General features: G+C 52.7%; 1 protein-coding gene across 5 annotated transcripts in view; it reads right to left on the reverse strand.

The window, feature by feature from the left end:
* Positions 1 to 18,802, reverse strand: part of LOC103630057 (serine/threonine-protein phosphatase 4 regulatory subunit 3) — a 77,591-nt gene that overhangs the window by 12,400 nt on the left and 46,389 nt on the right. For all 5 annotated transcript variants that reach the window (XR_554804.4, XM_035960163.1, XM_008651147.4 and 2 more), the window contains exons 15-16: positions 5,332 to 5,409; positions 5,135 to 5,240 (exon numbers count right to left, since the gene is read on the reverse strand). Coding sequence is in view for 4 of the 5 variants with exons in the window: in XM_035960163.1 (XP_035816056.1) it covers positions 5,135 to 5,240; positions 5,332 to 5,409 (184 nt within the window). In the remaining variant the exon portion in view is untranslated. The remainder of the gene's footprint in view (positions 1 to 5,134; positions 5,241 to 5,331; positions 5,410 to 18,802) is intronic.

Here is an 18,802-nt window from a genome sequence, read left to right on the forward strand (position 1 = left end):
ACCCCTTCTACTCTGCAGCGGGCACGGACACCCTGACCGGCGCAGACGCGTGCGCTGCCGTCGGCCTCCCTGGCGGGGCTCCTTGACGCCTGGACGATCGAAGAAGCAGGAAGGTCGGCCTGCCGGTGCTCTTTTGTTGTGTCGCCCTGCCGATCGTTGACGCTCGAACGTCGACCCTGTCGAAGATCAGGCTTTTGCTGCGCGTCTTCCGACCGCGACCACCTCGACTTCGGCTACCTCGGCATCTAGGGGCTATCGTCTTCTTCGAGCACACACCGGTCTCTACTCCAGCCGCAACATTCGTACCATCACGACGCTGCGACTGCGGGGGGATTTCAAACCATCGGCTCCTACCTTCGGCCTCTACTCCAGTCTCATCGTGTGTGGTGCCCCCGTTGCGACTGCGGGGGGATGTTAGACTGTGTGTGTGAGTGTGTGTGGGCCGGCACCACTGTTGGGCTGCCGGCCCATTAGGGTTAGGGTTGAGTCCCTATAAATATGTGTACCCCATCTCCTATCAATACATGCACTTTACATTTCTATAGTTTTGATGGACGTGGAGGTCGTGATGATCCCGTGTGGTCTGGGCATCTTCAGCTTTAGGTATGTGTAGTTAGGCACAACCATGAACTTGGCGTAGCACAGTGTGACATCCTGGCCCCGGTGGATGGTGATATCATGGACCAAGGCTGAATAGAATTAATAATGTACTCATACCAACAAGGTGCATCTTCTTTTTCGAAAGCCTATCTCAAAAGAACCTCCTCTAAGTTAAGCGTGCTTGGCTTGGAGCAATTTGGGATGGGTGACCGACCAGGAAGTTTTCTCGAGTGCGCATGAGTGAGGACAAAGTGCGCACAAAAAACCCATGTTGGTCTGTGGTGACAATATATGATCCTAGAGAGCTGCCAGGAGTAAGTACCGCCGGTCCGGGAATGGACAGGGTGTTACACACATCCTCCCGATTATGGCGTTGTAGAACCCTGGGAAGTCCACCACCTCGAACTGCAGGGGTTCGGTGTAGAAATTGGCTTGGTTGTCGAACGTGATGGGGAGAGTGATTCGCTCGAGGGGGTAGGCCTAGCGGCCGGGTATGACGCCATGGAACGGCACCGTGTTAGCTCGCAGCGTGGAGCGTGTGATCCCTAGTCCGTCGAAGGTCTCAATGTACATGATGTTGAGGCCACTTCCCCCGTCCATGAGCACATTGGCGAGGCGCTTAGAGCCTATGACCGGATCTACGACGAGAGCGATAGTGTAGCCAGTCCCCTCTTCTGGAAGATGTTGAACTAAAATTGTCTACCGAAAACGCAAGACACCAACAAATGATGAATTGTTTCGTCCTTTTGATCTCATAAGGGACACCTTTTGATCTCATAAGGGACAAAAGGCTGGATCCGGAAGGCCTCTTTTAGCCAACCTATCAGCTTTCCAACACCGGTTGTGCATCACATGCCAAAGAAGAAAAAAACAGCATTTGGCCGGCGCCCAATCTACTCTAATCACGTTGGGTGGATAAGGTATCTACGGAGATGGAGGGTAGTACGTGGGTACATAAGGTATATGCCCCCAGTGAATACAGATTATAGAATACCATGAATTTGCATTATGGGTTTGGTGCCGTGCTTCAATAGAAATGGTGCCAAATAGCATATATATATATATATATATATCACCTAGGGTGATGGACCAGTGGTCCATCACCTAGACCCGACCCAACGCGCCAGCCCGCGACTCTCAGCCGACCGACCGAGCCGCCTCCCGTGCGCACACTCCCTCATGACGTGTCGCCCTCCTGCGACCATGGGTTGAGCCACCTCACCCCCCGCAAGAGTCGAGCCGAGCCAGTCTTTTACCAGTTGGTGAGCCACCTCACTTGAAATGACTTAATGTTTACCACAACGACTTAGGGGGTGTTTGAATGCACTAAAACTAATAGTTAGTCGGCTAAACTTTGTTAGTGAAATTAGCTAGCTAACAAATAACTACCTAACTATCAACTAATTTACCAAAAATAGCTAATAGCTGAACTATTAGCTAGGGTGTTTGGATGTTTCAACTAATTTTAGCCATTAACTATTAGTTATAGTGCATTCAAACACCCTCTTAATGTTGCCTAGATGCTTGAATGACTTTACCTGGACTATGGAATGATTTAATGTTACCTCAGATGACTTAAATGTTGTTTGTACGCTAGAATGACTTAAATATTTTCTAGAATGACTGAACAAATAATAAAGAAATGTTTGAGAAAAATAGAAAAAATGGCTAAAAACAAGAATAAATTAATGTTGTCTAAAAATGAATTAATATTTATTGGAATGACTTCATGTTTATTGGAATACCTTAACGTTGTCTGAATGCTTGAATGACTTTGCCTGGACTCTGAAATGACTTAATGTTGTCAGAATACTAAAATGACTTAATATTGCCTAGAATGACTTAACCAATAACAAAGAATGTCTGAGATACATGAAGAATGACTTAATGTACACTGGAATGCCTGAATTAGAAGGGAAATGACTTAATAGGTGCGTGCCTATGGAGCCGCTCGTAGGGGAGGAGCCGACGCGTGGCGTAGAGGGAGCCACGTGGGGAATGAGCCGCGTGTGGCTGGGAACGAGCCACGCGGGGCAAACGAGCGCACTCGGCGGTTGGTCCGGGTGATGGAACGTTGGGTCCATCATCCTAGGTAATGAATAGAGTATATATATATATACATATATATATACGTTATTCGTCAGCCTAGGTGAAGATTCGCCCAACCGGTAATTATTGAAGATTAATAATGTACGCTGGTAATGACTTAGATTACCGGTAATGACTGAGTGATATTCAGTCATTACTGAAAATTCCTTAGTGTTCTTCAGTAATTACCGGTTGGGTGAAGCTTCACCTAGGGTGACTAATAGCGTTGTCATATGTGTGTGGCCAATATGGCTTGGAATACAAGGCAAGCCAATATGAATTAGATTACAAGGCAATTACAAATCTAAAAGATATGTCTGCATACAATCTCTAACACTAGAGATTATTTTGAGAACGGTAAACAATGCCTGGAGTAGAGATAAACAACTCAGCCATCGATTACTTAAGTTGATATTTCAACTACCAATTAAAGAAACTATTGCATGATTCTACCGTAACTTGAAGCAGATGTACATACAAGTGCTAACTATCAAATCATGCAGTTATTGACAATGGCTAGAACAAACGGTAATAGAAGAAAATTCATATAAAGTTGAAGGACAAAAGGAGAAGGGGCAAGCAATTCATACTCAACAGGGACCAACAAAATCTCAGACAGCAAAAATGTAATAACCCAAGGACAGAATATATATATATATATACAGTACAATTCTCCTAAAAGAAAGTACAACGGTAGGGGAGTGTTCAAGGAAAACAAGAAGAAATACACATAATTTTTTTTTCTCGAACACGCAGGAGACCTGCGTATCATTATATTAAAAGAAGAAATAAACAAGGTCTAAAATAGACCGGGGTACAACTGACGCCTTACGGCGGCCTGAACGAAACTAGCATAGACTGACTCATCTATAAAAACTCTAGGCTACATGAGATAGGGAGGCAACAAGGGATGTCAACCCCTTGGCCCCGGCAGTCTCCCACAGACGGCGCTCATCCCCCACATGGATTAGGAAATTAGCAACATTAGGGGAAAGGCCATCAAAGATGCATCTGTTCCGGTGATTCCACAAAATCCAAGCGCCCAGCATAATGAGGGAGTTTAGGCCATCTCTGAAGGACCCCTGAATAGCTTCATTTGCTTGATGCCACCACTCCATAAAATTAATATCCGTTGGTTGGGGGGCCAAACCCTGCAGCCCGAATTGCCTTAGAAGGAGGAACCAACATTCTCCTGAGAAAACACAATTCACAAGCAGATGGTCAATTGTCTCCCTCTCCTGCTCACATAAAGGACATTTTTTCGGATGATCCAGCCCCCGCTTCTCAAGTCTATCTGCTGTCCAACATTTCTTGTGAGCCACCAACCACAAGAAGAATCGACATTTGGGCGGAGCCCAAGTTTTCCAAATCCGCTCAAAAGGTTCAAACTCCACAGATCCAATGAAGAGCCCCTCATAAGCGGCTTTAGTCGAATATTTGCCATTAGCAGCCAACCGAAAAATATGTTTGTCCTCCTTATGGGGGTCCAGATCAACATGTGCCACCAAATCCCAAATACGCAGGAAGTCTGCAAGTGCACCAACAGATAAACTCCCAGGAATATCATTAATCCAGCCATTATCCTCAATCGCCTCCTGAACTGTCCTTTTGTTAATTAGCTTCATAGGAATAGTCTCAATAAGTCGGGGAGCGATATCCCCAATACGTTGCCCATCCAACCATCGATCACTCCAGAAAAGAGTAGAAGCTCCATTTCCAATCTCAGAATACAAGGCTACTTGTAGAAACTCTCAAATTTTTTTCGGGGTATGCAAAGGCAGGGATGCCCAGGGCCGACCTGGCTCAGTTTTTTGTAGCCAAGCCCAACGCATTTTAAGGGCCCAACTCAATTCAGTGATGCTGAAAATACCCAGTCCACCAAGCTCTTGAGGTCTGCACACACTGCCCCAGGCCACTGCACAATGGCCACCCATGGCATTTTTACGACCACGCCAAAGGAACCCTCTTCGAATTTTATCAATGTCCTTCAAAGTAGTAGAAGGCAAGTCTACAGCCATAACACTATAAATCAGCACCCCTGTCAAAACAGATTGCACCAATACACTTCTTCCTGCTTTAGTCAACAAATCAGCTTTCCATCCAGGTAGTTGATTAGCTATTTTATCCACAATGGGCTGCACCTGCTCCCTTCTTAATTTATGTAACGACAGGGGCAGCCCAAGGTACTTGCAAGGAAAGCTAGATATCTCGCAGGGCCAAAACTGTTGAATAATCTCTAAATTGTCTTCATGGCATCTGATGGGGTAGACACTAGATTTCTGATTATTATTATATAAACCAGAAGCCTCACCAAAAAGCTGAAGGATGTCTGAAATCATAGTCATGTCCTCTAGTAATAGATGATTCTATAATATAATTTGCTACTTGGACTAAAAAAGCGCATAAATGTTGGACAATGATTTCAAAATGAAGAGTGCAAACTTACCAGAAACTCAAGAAGAGAACTGCCTTCCAGGTTCTCTTCATGATTGGCAATAAATGTTCTAACTAAGTCAGGATGCAGATCAACAAAATACCCGAGTATGTTTGCCCTGCATTTCCCAAAGAAATAGTGCGATCAGAGGAAAAAAAGGAATAGGTTTAAACGAAGAAGAGTAAAGCATTCGTTGATGCATAGATTACCCAGCTGAAAAGAGTTCTTTATCCTGACTCTGTAACACATCAGAAATTATGTTTAGCGCTCCTACATCAATGAGATACCTAGATAAAGGAAAGAAAAATATGATTAAAGGATAAGAAAAGTTTGATGAGCATCGAGATCAAAACATATTGTACTTGAATGTTGTGTCATTGGAAAAATTGCATGCATTCTGAGTCCAGCCATTTTCAATAGTGTATCAAAGAACATGAGAAACAATACTGACCAGAGGTAGGAAGTTCCCCTCATGAATACAATATGTTTTTTAAGGACAGCAAGAGATTTTCCGTATTATACATTAGAATAAAAAGGCAAAAATGAAAATAAAAGCCAGTTAAAGATGACAGGACATGTTTTTCGTTATGAATACAATATGAAGTATCCTAATTGATGTTTTAAGAAAAAAGGTATCCTAATTAAACTTCTAACATAAAACGGAATGGCTAGTAGACAGTGAGTGTTAGTTAGATAAAGATAAGCCTAGTTTGGGATAAGATTACAATTAGAGATAAGATTAGATCTAGTGCTTAGAGGTCATGTAACCCTCTCTCTATATAATGAGAGGGATTGTATCAATTGAAAGTAAGCAAGAGATTAGAAGGAAATCCTTTCTCTCTTACCGGCCGTAGGGAAATCCCTATGGCCGGCCACACCAGCGCCCCTAACCCTAGCCGTCGCCCTCAAACCCCTCGCAAGTCCATCTAGTGAACAGTACCGCGGGTACTGTAGCGCTGTTCGTCTGCGGTTGCTGCCATCCTCGTGAACAGTATCGCGCCTCCCCAGCCAACAGCCCGACGGTGTCCAAGCGTCGAAGTACTGGTCCTAGACCTCAACCTACCCCTCGTACTACCTCTGTAACCCTAGATCCATAACAATCTGGTAACAGTGATGTCAGGCCCTCCACCCACCACCACCTCGCCTCCAGCGTCCTCTGCGCCACCACCGGCCGCTTCAGCCCCTATCGTCGCGTCAGGCGGTGGCGACCAATCGTCCCAGCAACCTTGAAGCAGCTCGCGGGGAGGAAGCCGATTGCGCAGACAAGTGCCTACAAGGTATTAGCGGCGGTGCGGCTGCGGGCTGTGGCACGTGGCCTCCTAGTGCAGCGGCGGTTGCACGAGGTGCGTCGGCAGATGCTCGAGGCAACCTTGGTGGCGGTCGACCTCGACACACGGGGGCGCGACCTCGCCCTATCGGACAGCCATCAGCAACCGTGCTTGCCCGTTGTCTCCAAGCGCAAGCATGGTGCGTGTCCCGCGGGCGACAAACTCCAACTATACGGCAGCGGCGGTAGGGAAGGCGCTCCCTCGTCATCAGCAAGGGCGCACTGCTTAGCGCCACCACATTCCGCTACCGGCCTCCACGAGGGCGTCTCAGGTGGCCATCCATGTGCTCCCCATTTCGTCTAGATGGCATATCCATGGGATCTAGGTGGCTGCACACGTGCAGGTCCAAGCGCGGAGGGTGTCCGCCTTATCTTAAAGGGTCAAAAAAATAAAGAGTCGTGGTCTAATTCGCAAGATTTTGTTCCTCGTCGCAGTAGACGCTTGGCCATGAAGCGAAACACGCTGCACTCCCTGGTAGTGCAGCAAGTTCAGCTGAATCTTGCCCAATCTCTTAACCTGAGCAAGGGTCAAGAAGTACCAAGTAACGAAGCCTTGGAAGTATATTGCCGTCTGTTCAGTATGCCACTCTCTAAGTCCGCTGCTCTTGCAGCTCTGTTCGGTTGGACAGTTCCGGAGCAGATTGAAGAAATTGGGACCGTGGAAGTCATCAGAGGGGCGACTGATGTGGAAACTTGATTCACCCCCCCCCCCACCCAACCACCCCCCTTCTGTTATCTTCAGGTCGTTCCTTCTCCTATATTTTAATGTCTGTGGGTCCGTCAGAATTCTTAATTTGGAATGTGAGAGGTTTGAATCGCAAGTCTAGAAGAGATGTTGTTCGGGTGGTCGTCAATTATGTTAAACCTGATCTTATTTGTCTTCAAGAGACTAAGAAAATGGCTATTTCTAGAAGAATGGTTTTGGCCACTCTTGGGGTCGAATTCTCTGACTTTGTTTTTCTGCCTGCGGCTGGAACTCGCGGGGGTTTCTGGTTGCTTGAAGAGGGCATGTCTATCAGGCTTTGAATACTAGAGTTGATGTGTTTTCGGCTTCAGTTCTTTTTGCACATGCGGATGGGGTACCTTGGTGGTTTATAGGGGTTTATGGACCACAATTTGATGCTTTGAAGTGTCAATTCCTGCAAGAGCTGTGAGATATCAAATCAGCCTGTAATGGACCCTGGGTTTTGGGAGGCGACTTCAATCTTATCTATCGAGCTGAAGACAAAAACAATGATAATGTGGACAGGGCAATGAAGGGGCGCTTTAGAGGCTTCATTAGTGATCTCAATCTAAGAGAGATTGAGCTCTTGGGAAGAAAGTATGCATGGTCTAATGAGCGTGAAGCCCCTACCCTGGTCAGACTTGATCGGATTTTTGCTACGGCTGAATGGGAAGACCTCTTCCATAATTGTGTGCTTCAGACTGTTAGACTAACCCGTCTAGGGTTTGGGGTCTTCCCCGTGTAATGTCCATCTCACCCCTCTGTAATGGGCCTGGCCCAGTTTACTCAGCCTATTAATATATCGCCCAACCCCCGTTAGGGTTTGGGGTTCACATTCCAACATGGTATCAGCCTAGGTTTAGGGTTTTTTTTCTTGCAACCGCTGCAGCCGCTGGGAGCTCTCCTCCCCTGCAGCCGCCACCCCTACAGTCGCCGGCCCCCAGCCAGCCAGCCGCCGGCCCCCAGCCAGCCGCCAGCCCCCATCCCGCCGGCCCATCTCCCTCAAACGCCTGCGCTGCCAGCAGGCCCGGCATCCCCTGCCTGCCGCGCCGCCGCGCGCCGTGCTCCCCCAGGCGCGCCGCCGTCCGCGCCTCCAGCCGTCAGGGCCGCGCGCCGGCCGGACCCGACGCCCCCCCAGCCGCCGCGCCGGCCGGACCCTCCAGCCGCCGCGTCAGGAAGCCGCCCAGCCTGGGCCGCGCGCCAGGAAGCCGCCCAGCCAGGGCCGCGCGCCGTCCGCGCTCCGGCCGGACCGTCGGTCCTGCAACCGCCGCGCCAGGAAGCCGCCCAAGGCCGACTTCGCCGATCCCGCGCGCCCGGCCGCCTCTGGCCCGCGCCCAGACGCGACTCCGCGCCTTCTCCCTCTGCTCCCACCGGACCGCGCACCTGCGCCGTCTCCTCCAGCCGCCGGTGCCGCGCGCGGCTTGTGTCCTTCCGCGCCAGCGCCGCCGGATCCGCCCCGGCTCGCTTCTTCCCCTTCTCCGTCGGCCGGCGTCCAGCCGGCCTCCTCCCCTCGCTCCCGTCATCCGCTGGTCCCCAGCCGCCCTTCTCTCTGCCGCGAGCACTCCCCGCTGCAGCCTCCTCTTCACTTGCCGTCAGTCGCTGTCGGCCCCAACTCCTAGCCAAGCCGCCCGACTCGATCCTTCTGGCAGCGTGCGCCCTTCTGGACGGCCCTCCTCACTTCTCGCGCCGCTGCGCTTCCCCTACCAGTGTTTTCCCCACACCGATTCCATGACGTCACCCTCGCTGTACATGAGCTTTACCTCGCCCGTCGCTCCTGTGACTGTGCGTGCCCTCCTCCACAACGGCCAGCTCATCCGGGGCATGTTCGTGTCCCTCGATCCAGTCTGGAACCCTATTCTCCGGGACTGCGTTGAGATCCACCCTCAGGCGGGCCGCCACGTGCCTGGACCGCTTGTCTTCCCATGTGCTGCGATCGCCTCCCTAGCGGTTGAGCCCGTGTCATCTCCCTCCCCACCTAGCGCCTCTATCGGGGCACCTTCTTTAGCCCTCTCCGCTCACACCGTACCTTCGCCACCAACACCTCCCCCTCCCACCACCGATTGGGTGGTTGACTCCGGAGCCTCCTTCCACACTACCCCCACAACTAGTTCGTTACTCCACTCCCATCCACCACACCCCTCACATCCTTCCTCCATAGTCGTTGGGAACGGTTCCACCCTCCCGGTCACCTCAGTAGGTGCATCGGTTCTTCCAGGACCATTCTGCCTTAACGATGTCCTTGTTGCTCCTGGACTGACTCATCCCCTCCTCTCGGTTCATCGCTTCACTAGTGACAACCAGTGCTCTATGGAGTTCGACCCCTGGGGTCTCATCATACGCCACCTTCCCACACATGCTGTGCTCGCTCGCTGTGACAGCTCCGGCCCCCTCTATTCCCTTCACTTGCCCACCACTCCCCACACCGGAGTAGCCTCATCTCCTGCCCTTACTACTACCACCACATCATATGCTCTTGCTACTACCACCACCTCCTCCGCCATTTGGCACCGTCGCCTTGGGCACCCTGGACCTGACGTCATGTCCCAGCTTGCCGGCCACTCTGACATATCCTATACTCGGGGCTCTTCTACGCACCTCTGTCATGCTTGTCAGCTTGGCCGTCACTCCCGTTTTCCTTTTTCCACCTCCACGTCCAGGGCTGTTCAGGCCTTTGATCTTGTCCACTGTGATCTCTGGACGTCTCCTGTCCTTAGCCTCTCCGGCTACAAATACTACCTGGTCATTCTAGACGACTACTCTCATTTCCTTTGGACTTTCCCCCTTCGGCTGAAGTCCGACACGTTCACCACCCTCACTCACTTCTTCGCCTGGGTATCCACCCAGTTCCGGCGCCCGGTTCGTGCCCTGCAGTGCGACAATGGCCGCGAGTTCGACAACAACGCCTCTCGTTCATTCTTCCTCACTCACGGTGTCCAGCTGCGTCTCTCGTGCCCCTACACCTCTGCTCAGAACGGCCGGGCCGAGCGCATGATCCGCACCACCACCAACATGATCCGCTGTCTTCTCTTTCAGGCGTCTCTCCCTGCAACCTACTGGGCAGAGGCCCTTCATACCGCCACGCATCTCCTCAACCGTCTTCCCTCGAAGGCGGTGAGCCACCCTACACCTCACTTCGCCCTGTACGGCACAGCCCCTTCCTACGACCACCTGCACGTGTTTGGCTGTGCCTGCTACCCTAACACTTCCGCTACCGCCCCTAACAAGCTCTCTCCTCGCTCCACTCGCTGCCTCTTCCTCGGCTACTCCCCTGACCACAAGGGGTATCGGTGTCTGGACCTCACCTCCCACCGCATCATCATCTCTCGTCAAGTCGTCTTCGACGAAGATGTGTTTCCCCTTGCAGGCTCCACCACACCCACCGATCTCGACTCACTCCTCGAGTCCGATCCGGTTCCCCCCCCACCCCCGGCGCCACGCCTTGCGCCGTTACCTGCTCCTCGTGCAGCCACGACGCCACCGCTCGCGCCCATCCCAGCGCCACGTGCGGCGCCGTCGACCCCGCCTGCGCCTCGCGCGGCCACGACGATCATGCCTGCGTCATGCGCGGCCCCCTCGATCCTGTCTGCGCCACGCGCGGCCCCGTCGACCCCGCCTGCGCCACGCGCGGCCCCGTCGACCACGCCTGCGCCACGCGCGGCCCCGTCGACCACGCCTGCGCCACGCGCGGCCCCGCCGATCCTTCCTACGCCACGCGCGGCCCCGTCGACCCCGGCTCGCTTCGCCAACCCCACGCTCGTCTACCACCGCCGCGGCCACGCCACTACCTCGGCGCCCCCCGACTCAGGCCCGTCGACGAGCGCGGCCCGCTTCGCCGACCCTGCCGTCGTCTATCACCGCCGCGAGCCGGCCACTACCGCCGCTCTCGACGTTCCGGCGGTTCGCTCCGAGTCGTCCGTATACCACCCAGTCGCCATCCACCGCGACCCCGGGCACGTCCACCCAATGGTGACTCGGCGCGCCGCTGGCGTTCTTCGCCCCGTCGACCGGCTGATCCTGGCTGCTGCTACGTCCAGCACTCCACCCGACGCTTCCCCGGTGCCCTCCTCCGTTCGCACTGCCCTCGCCGACCCACATTGGCGTCGTGCTATGGAGGAGGAGTACGCGGCCCTCTTGGCCAACCACACCTGGGACCTGGTGCCACGTCCACCAGGCACCAACGTGGTCACCGGCAAGTGGCTCTTTCGCCACAAGCTGACCTCGGACGGCTCCCTCGACCGCTACAAGGCCCGTTGGGTCCTTCGGGGCTTCACCCAGCGCCCCGGAGTGGACTACGACGAGACCTTCAGCCCCGTCGTCAAGTTCGCCACTGTTCGCGTCGTCCTCTCCCTCGCCCTCTCCCGCGACTGGGCGATCCATCAGCTCGACGTCAAGAATGCCTTCCTCCATGGCACTCTGACGGAGACTGTCTACTGTAGCCAGCCCACCGGCTTCGTCGACGCTGACCGTCCGGATCTGGTCTGCCGGCTGAATCGGTCCCTGTACGGCCTCAAGCAGGCACCACGGGCCTGGTACAGTCGCTTCGCCTCCTACCTGGCCTCCATCGGCTTCGTCGAGGCCAAGTCGGACACGTCCCTGTTCATCTACCGGCGCGGCGACGACACCGTCTACCTCCTGCTCTACGTCGACGACATTGTGCTCACGGCATCCACCGCCGACCTCCTACACCGCACGATCGTCGCCCTCCAGCGGGAGTTCGCGATGAAGGACCTGGGGCCCCTACACCACTTCCTCGGCATCACCGCCGAGCGCCGGCCTCAGGGTCTCTTCCTCCACCAGCGCCAGTACGCCATCGACATCCTGGAGCGGGCTGGCATGTCTGACTGCAAGCCCTGCTCCACGCCTGTCGACACTCAGGCGAAACTATCTGAGGACGACGGGCCTCCGGTCGCCGACGCGACGTCCTACCGGAGCCTGACCGGCGCGCTCCAGTACCTCACCTTCTCCAGGCCCGACATCGCATACGCCGTCCAGCAGGTGTGCCTGCATATGCACACTCCGCGGGAGCCCCATCTCACCGCGCTCAAGCGGATTCTGCGCTACCTCCGCGGCTCCCTCGACTACGGCCTCCTTCTCCGTCCATCCCCGACGTCGGAGCTCGTGGTCTACACCGACGCTGACTGGGCTGGCTGTCCCGACACGCGCCGGTCCACCTCCGGTTACGCCGTGTTCCTGGGCGCCAACCTCATCTCTTGGGCCGCCAAGCGACAGCCCGTCGTCTCTCGCTCCAGCGCTGAGGCCGAGTACCGTGCCGTGGCCAACGGTGTGGCAGAGGCCTCCTGGCTGCGCCAGCTCCTCTACGAGCTCCACAGTCCCCTCCAGCGCGCCACCCTCGTCTACTGCGACAACGTCAGCGCGGTCTACCTCTCCACCAACCCCGTGCAACATCAGCGCACGAAGCACGTGGAGATCGACCTGCACTTCGTTCGCGAGCGTGTCGCTGCCGGTGACATTCGTGTTCTCAGCGTCCCCACCACGCTGCAGTTCGCCGACATCTTCACCAAGGGGTTACCATCGAGTGTATTTTTAGACTTTCGATCCAGTCTCAACATCTGTACAGGATAGAGTTGTGACTGCGGGGGGGTGTTAGACTAACCCGTCTAGGGTTTGGGGTCTTCCCCGTGTAATGTCCATCTCACCCCTCTGTAATGGGCCTGGCCCAGTTTACTCATCCTATTAATATATCGCCCAACCCCCCGTTAGGGTTTGGGGTTCACATTCCAACACAGACCACCACCTCTATGATCTCAGACCACTGCCCCTTGTTGTTGGGACTGCAAGAATTCACTCAAGGCAAGCGTCGCTTCCACTTCGAATGTTTCTGGCACTGGCTGGACGGTTTTCTTGAGAGGTAACTAGCTCTTGGTCCCAGCCGGGTTCTTCAGTTTGTCCTTTTAAAAATCTGGCAAAAAAGTTGCATCGCCTCTCTCGTGATTTGCAGTCCTGGAGCCAAAGCAAGGTTGGTCACATCAAGCAGCATCTCGCATATGCCAGGGAGATCATACATCAGTTTGAGATCGCTCAGGAGTCTCGGTTGCTGTCGCAGCAAGAGGACTGGCTCCGCCGTCAGCTTAAGCGGCATATCCTTGGCCTTGCTTCCCTTGAGAGAACTATGGTTCGCATGAGGTCGAGGCTTAGCTAGGTTAAGGAGGGTGATGCCAACACATCATATTTTCACCACCACGCTCGGTACAGGAAGCAAAAGAACTTTGTGGCTAAGCTGAAAAGTGGAGATCACATTGTCTCTGATCAAAAGGATAAACATGAAGTGGTGGGAGAATATTATAATCAGCTGCTGGGGTATTCTGTTGACATAGAATTCTCTTAATCTTTAGTCATCTCATGTGCCTGGGGTGGATTTATCTGATCTAGAGCAACCGATTTCGGAAGAGGTCTAGTCTACTATTAAGTCAATGTCCACAGACAAGGCTCCAGGCCTAGATGGCTATACGGGTCGCTTTCTTAAGGCTGCTTGGCTGATTATAAAGGTTGACTTCATGGCTGCCATTGAGAGAGTGTTTCAAGGGGATGTTACTAAGCTCTACCTCCCCAATTCTGCATAGATTACCCTTCTGCCAAAGAAACCGGATGTCTTGGAGGTAAAGGACTTTAGGCCGGTAAGTCTTATTCATTGCTTTGCAAAAGTTATGACTAAGTTTTTGCCTTTTTGGCCAATCGCCTTGCTCCCAAACTTGGTATCACCGAACCAGAGTCCTTTTGTTAAAGGGCGGAGTCCTCTATAAATTGGATATAAGTAAGGCTTTCGACTTAGTTTCCTGGCCCTTTTTGTTGGAAGTGCTGAGGCATTTGGGATTCGGTCCATTGTGGTGCAATATCATCTGTAAGATGCTTCGCTCCTCCACTAAAGTGTTGGTAAATGGGGAACCTGGGGACCTTATTTGTCATCAACGGGGTTTGAGGCAAGGGGATCCTCCATCCCCTATGGTATTTATTCTCGTTATGGATGTGCTTAATTCTCTGGTGGTAAAGGCTTGTGAGCTAGGGTTGTTGCAACCTTTATTGCATAGAGGCAGCGGTCAGAGGATTTCATTATATGCGGATGATGTCGTTCTCTACTTTCGACCATGTGTTACGGAGCTGCGACTGATTAAAGAAATTCTCAGGGTATTCGGGGTGGCTTCGGGCCTTGTGACCAATCTGTCCAAGTGCTCAATGACCCCTATACATTGTCAAGATCTTGACATGACAATGTTGCAGGATACCTTGCCGTGTAATGTGGTCCAATTCCCATGCACTTACCTGGGCCTACTATTGGCATCTAAAAAGCTCACTAGAGGGGCTCTACTCTCTATGATTAATAAGGTTGTTGACCATCTCCCTGGTTGGAAGGCGGCCTTGCTTCACTCGTCTGGTCATGCCGTTCTTGTCAAAGCGGTCCTCACTGCTGTCCCTATCTATCACTTTATTGTTTTGCAGTGTCCCAAATGGGTGATCAAGACCATCAACAAAATAGGAGGGGATTTCTGTGGAAAGCCAGAAAGGATATTCAGGTGGAAAAGGGTCTGCATGCCTCTTAATCTCGGTGGTCTTAGTATTCACAATTTGGAGATTCTCGGCTGGACACTAAATATGAGGTGGTTGTGGAAGAAAAAACCAATCCGGGCGGCATTTGGAGTGAACTCCAGCCCCACATCCACCCCAATGCGACTGCTCTCTTCTCAGCTTCTGTGTACTCTGCAGTTGGAGATGGCACATGCACCTTATTCTGGATGGACAGGTGGTTACATGGCCAATCAATAGCAGTTCTTACTCCTGCTCTCTCCGGACTAATCCCAAGGCGCCTACAGCGCAAGAGAACAGTCCAGGACGCCATGTTTAACCTGCAATGGATCAAAGATAACCAGGGACATTTGTCTGCCCAGGCCCTGTCAGAATTCCTGCTCTTATGGGACATGCTACAGCAAGTTCAATTACTGGAAGGTGTCCCGGATCACCATATTTGGCAACCGGTTACCTCGGGTATTTATTCTTCTAGTTCGGCTTATGATAGATATTTTGTTGGTGCCATCAGATTTGAGCCAGCTAATCGCATTTGGCATAGCTGGGCTGCTTGGAGGTGCAAGTACTTCATGTGGTTGGCTACTTTGAATTGCTGTTGGACTTCGGATCGACTCGCTCGTCGGGGTCTTGATCACTCGGATAATTGTCCTCTTTGCGATCAAGAATCGGAATCTATCCAGCACTTGCTGATTTCTTGTGTCTTTCACGAGGTGCATTTGGTTTAATGTGCTCGGCCTGGTGCATCTGCCCCAGCATGCCCCAGGACCTGAGGACCAGGATTTGCAAGAATGGTGGAGTAGAGCTGAGCAGCAAGTCGCCAAACCTCTCAGAAACGGGCTCAATTAGGCCTTGTTCGGTTAGCTCTCAATCCATGTGGATTGAGTGGGATTGGGTGGGTTTAAATACCAAGCAAGTCAAAGTTCTAAATATTTTCCAATCCCATCCAATCCATGTATAATGGGAATAACCGAACAAGGCCTTACCTGGTAATCCTTGTGGCCTGGTGGACTTGGAAGCATCAGAACTCATGTGTATTCGATGGAGTGCCCCCCAAATGCTCAGCGTCTCCTTCAGGATATCAAAGCAGAAGCTGCTGTTTGGTGTAGGGATGGAGCGGCCTGCGCGCCATTTGGCCAACTTAGTGTGGGAGTCGTATAGTGGTTTTACCATGGATGTGTTCTTGTATCTTTGGTATTGGCCATCGTGAATTGGTGGCTGTCAGGGCCTAAGGAGGCCCACGGAGGGGCTGCGGCAGCAGCAACCATGGGCCCTCCAAGGGGGATTAGATAAGGATAGTTAGAGATAAGATTAGAAGATTAGTTGAGATTATTTAGGATTATCTAGGAAGATTATCAGTTAGTAGTTTGTTAAGAGTTTTTAGGAGAGTTTTAAGGAGATAAGGATCTCTAGCCAGATAGGAGCGGCCAACCGGCCTATTTATGTAATCAATGGATGAGAAATAAAATAGGAAAGAATTAGAAGGGAGAAACCCTCCTCTTGCTCGACCGTGGGCAGAGGCCTCCGGCCGACGTTCCTGCCCATCGATACCCCTCTCCAATCCCTCACCGATCTAGCGACCATAACATCTGGTATTGGATAGCTTGAGTTTCGAACTGATCCCATGGATTCTGCTACCAATATCGCGGAGTCATCCTGGGAAACGGCGTCCCCATATCCATGGACTGCGCAACATGCCACCTTCGTCACGCCGTCCTGGCAACCGACGTCCCCATCTCCATGGGCTGCGCCACATGCCACCTTCGTCACGCCATCCTAGCAACTGGCGTCCCTATCTCCATGGGCAGCATCGCCTGCCAATTTTATCACCACATCCTGGATGCTGGCGTGCCCATCCCCAGGGACAACGCCAAATTTCGTCACATCATCTTCGTTGACGGCGTCTCCGTTCCCGTGGGCGACGCCACTAGGGGCAGCCACGGCTCAGCAATCACCAGCTCCATCGATGGGGGACTTGTGGACTAACATAAGGGCTGATCTCGCAAAGATGCAAGCCACGCTCCAGAGGGTTGAGCAAGGGCTGCTGCAAATCAAGGCAGCAGTACAACATGAGCAGCAACAACTGGCGTTGTCCGTACGGCTCCAGACGTCGGCGGCTGCGGGCATACAAGCTGCTGCTCGTGGCTTCCTTGCACGACGGAGAGTGCGGGATATGCGCCGACAAATGCTCGAGGCAGCCTTGGTGACGGTTGATCTCGGCACACAGGGGCACGACCTCGCCCTGTCGGACGGCCATCAGCAGCGGCACCGGGCCGCTATCTCCAACTGCGAGCATGGTACGTGTCCCGCGAGCGACGAACTTCAACTCTACGGCAGCGGCGGTAGGGAAGGCACTCCCCTCGTCATCGGCAAGGGCGCACTATTTAGCGCCACCACATTCCGCTACCGGCCGCCACGAGGACGCCTCCGCTGGTTATTGTTGCGACCTACTCCACGTGCTCGTCCATGTGCTCCCCTTTCGTCCAGATGGCGTCCATGGGATCCAGGTGGCTGCACACGTGCAAGTCCAGTGCGCGGAGGGTGTCCGCTTTATCTTATGGGGTCAAAAAAATCATATTCGGAATAATAAGATAAGCCGAGATGTACTTGTCTTCTAGGTGTCTGGTTTTGGGTCAAATAGACTCGGTCTTTGAGCACCCGTCATGTTGCAGCTCGAGGACGAGCTGCTTGTCTAGGAGGGGTGTAGTGTCAGGGCCTAAGGAGGCCCGCGGAGGGGCTGCGGCAGCAGCAACCATGGGACCTCCAAGGGGGATTAGATAAGGATAGTTAGAGATAAGATTAGAAGATTAGTTGAGATTATTTAGGATTATCTAGGAAGGTTATCAGTTAGTAGTTTGTTGAGAGTTTTTAGGAGAGTTTTAAGCAGATAAGGATCTCTAGCTAGATAGGGGCGGCCAACCGGCCTGTTTATGTAACCAATGGATGAGAAATAAAGCAGGCAAGAATTAGAAGTGTAGAATAATACCGCACACCTATTACAGGTGGGGTGACTTCATTATATAGCCTGATAGGCTATGGTTACAGTAGGGTTACAATGTACATGGGCCAATGGGCCAGGCGCCCCACATGGGCTGTCATAGATACATTCCAACACCCTCCCTCAGTCTAATCGGGAGTGTTACGAACGCAAAGACTGGACCTAAAATCAGTAAATAGTTACAGGTAACCCTTTGGTCATAATATCAGCAAACTGAAGTGACGATGGAACACGGAGCACCCGGACCTGTCCCAAAGCAACCTTCTCTCGTACGAAGTGGATGTCAATTTCAATATGCTTTGTGCGACGATGATGGACGGGGTTGGCAGTCATATAGACAGCACTGACGTTGTCACAGAAGACGATTGTCGCCGAAGAGATGGGTGCATGAAGCTCCTAGAGTAGCTGACGAAGCCAACAAGTCTCAGCCACAGCGTGCGCAACAGCACGATACTCAGCCTCCGCGCTCGAACGAGAAACTGTAGTCTGTCGTTTGGAGGACCATGAGACTAAGTTGTCGCCGAGGAAGACACAGTACCCTGAAGTGGAGCGCCGAGAGTCTGGACAGCCCGCCCAATCAGCGTCGGAGTAGGCAGACAAACCCGTAATGCTGCTGGTGCCGATGTGAAGTCCAGTGGAGAGGGTACCCTTGACATACCACAGGACCCGCTTGAGCAGGGCCAAATGAGGCTCGCGTGGATCGTGCATGAATAGGCGCACCTGCTGAACGGCATAGGCGAGATCCGGCCGAGTCAGCGTGAGATACCGTAGAGCTCCAGCGAGACTGCGGTATAGGGTGGCATCAGCCACCGGGGCGCCATCCGTAGCGGACAGCTTGGCTTGAGTGTCAACAGGAGTCGCCGTTGGAGCAGGTCCGCAGCATACTGACGCTGGGAGAGGAAGAGGTCGTCCTTGGAACGCGTGACAGAGATCCCAAGGAAGTGGTGAAGGTCCCCGAGATCTGTCATGGCGAACTCGGAGTGAAGAAGCTCGGTGAGGCGACGAAGAAGCTGGGTCGTCGAGGCTGTCAAGATGATGTTGTCGACGTAGAGTAGCAGGTAGGCGATGTCAGCGCCCTTTTTGTAGACAAAAAGG

Source organism: Zea mays, chromosome 6, assembly GCF_902167145.1.
Source record: "Zea mays cultivar B73 chromosome 6, Zm-B73-REFERENCE-NAM-5.0, whole genome shotgun sequence".
NCBI classification, from domain to species: domain Eukaryota; kingdom Viridiplantae; phylum Streptophyta; class Magnoliopsida; order Poales; family Poaceae; genus Zea; species Zea mays.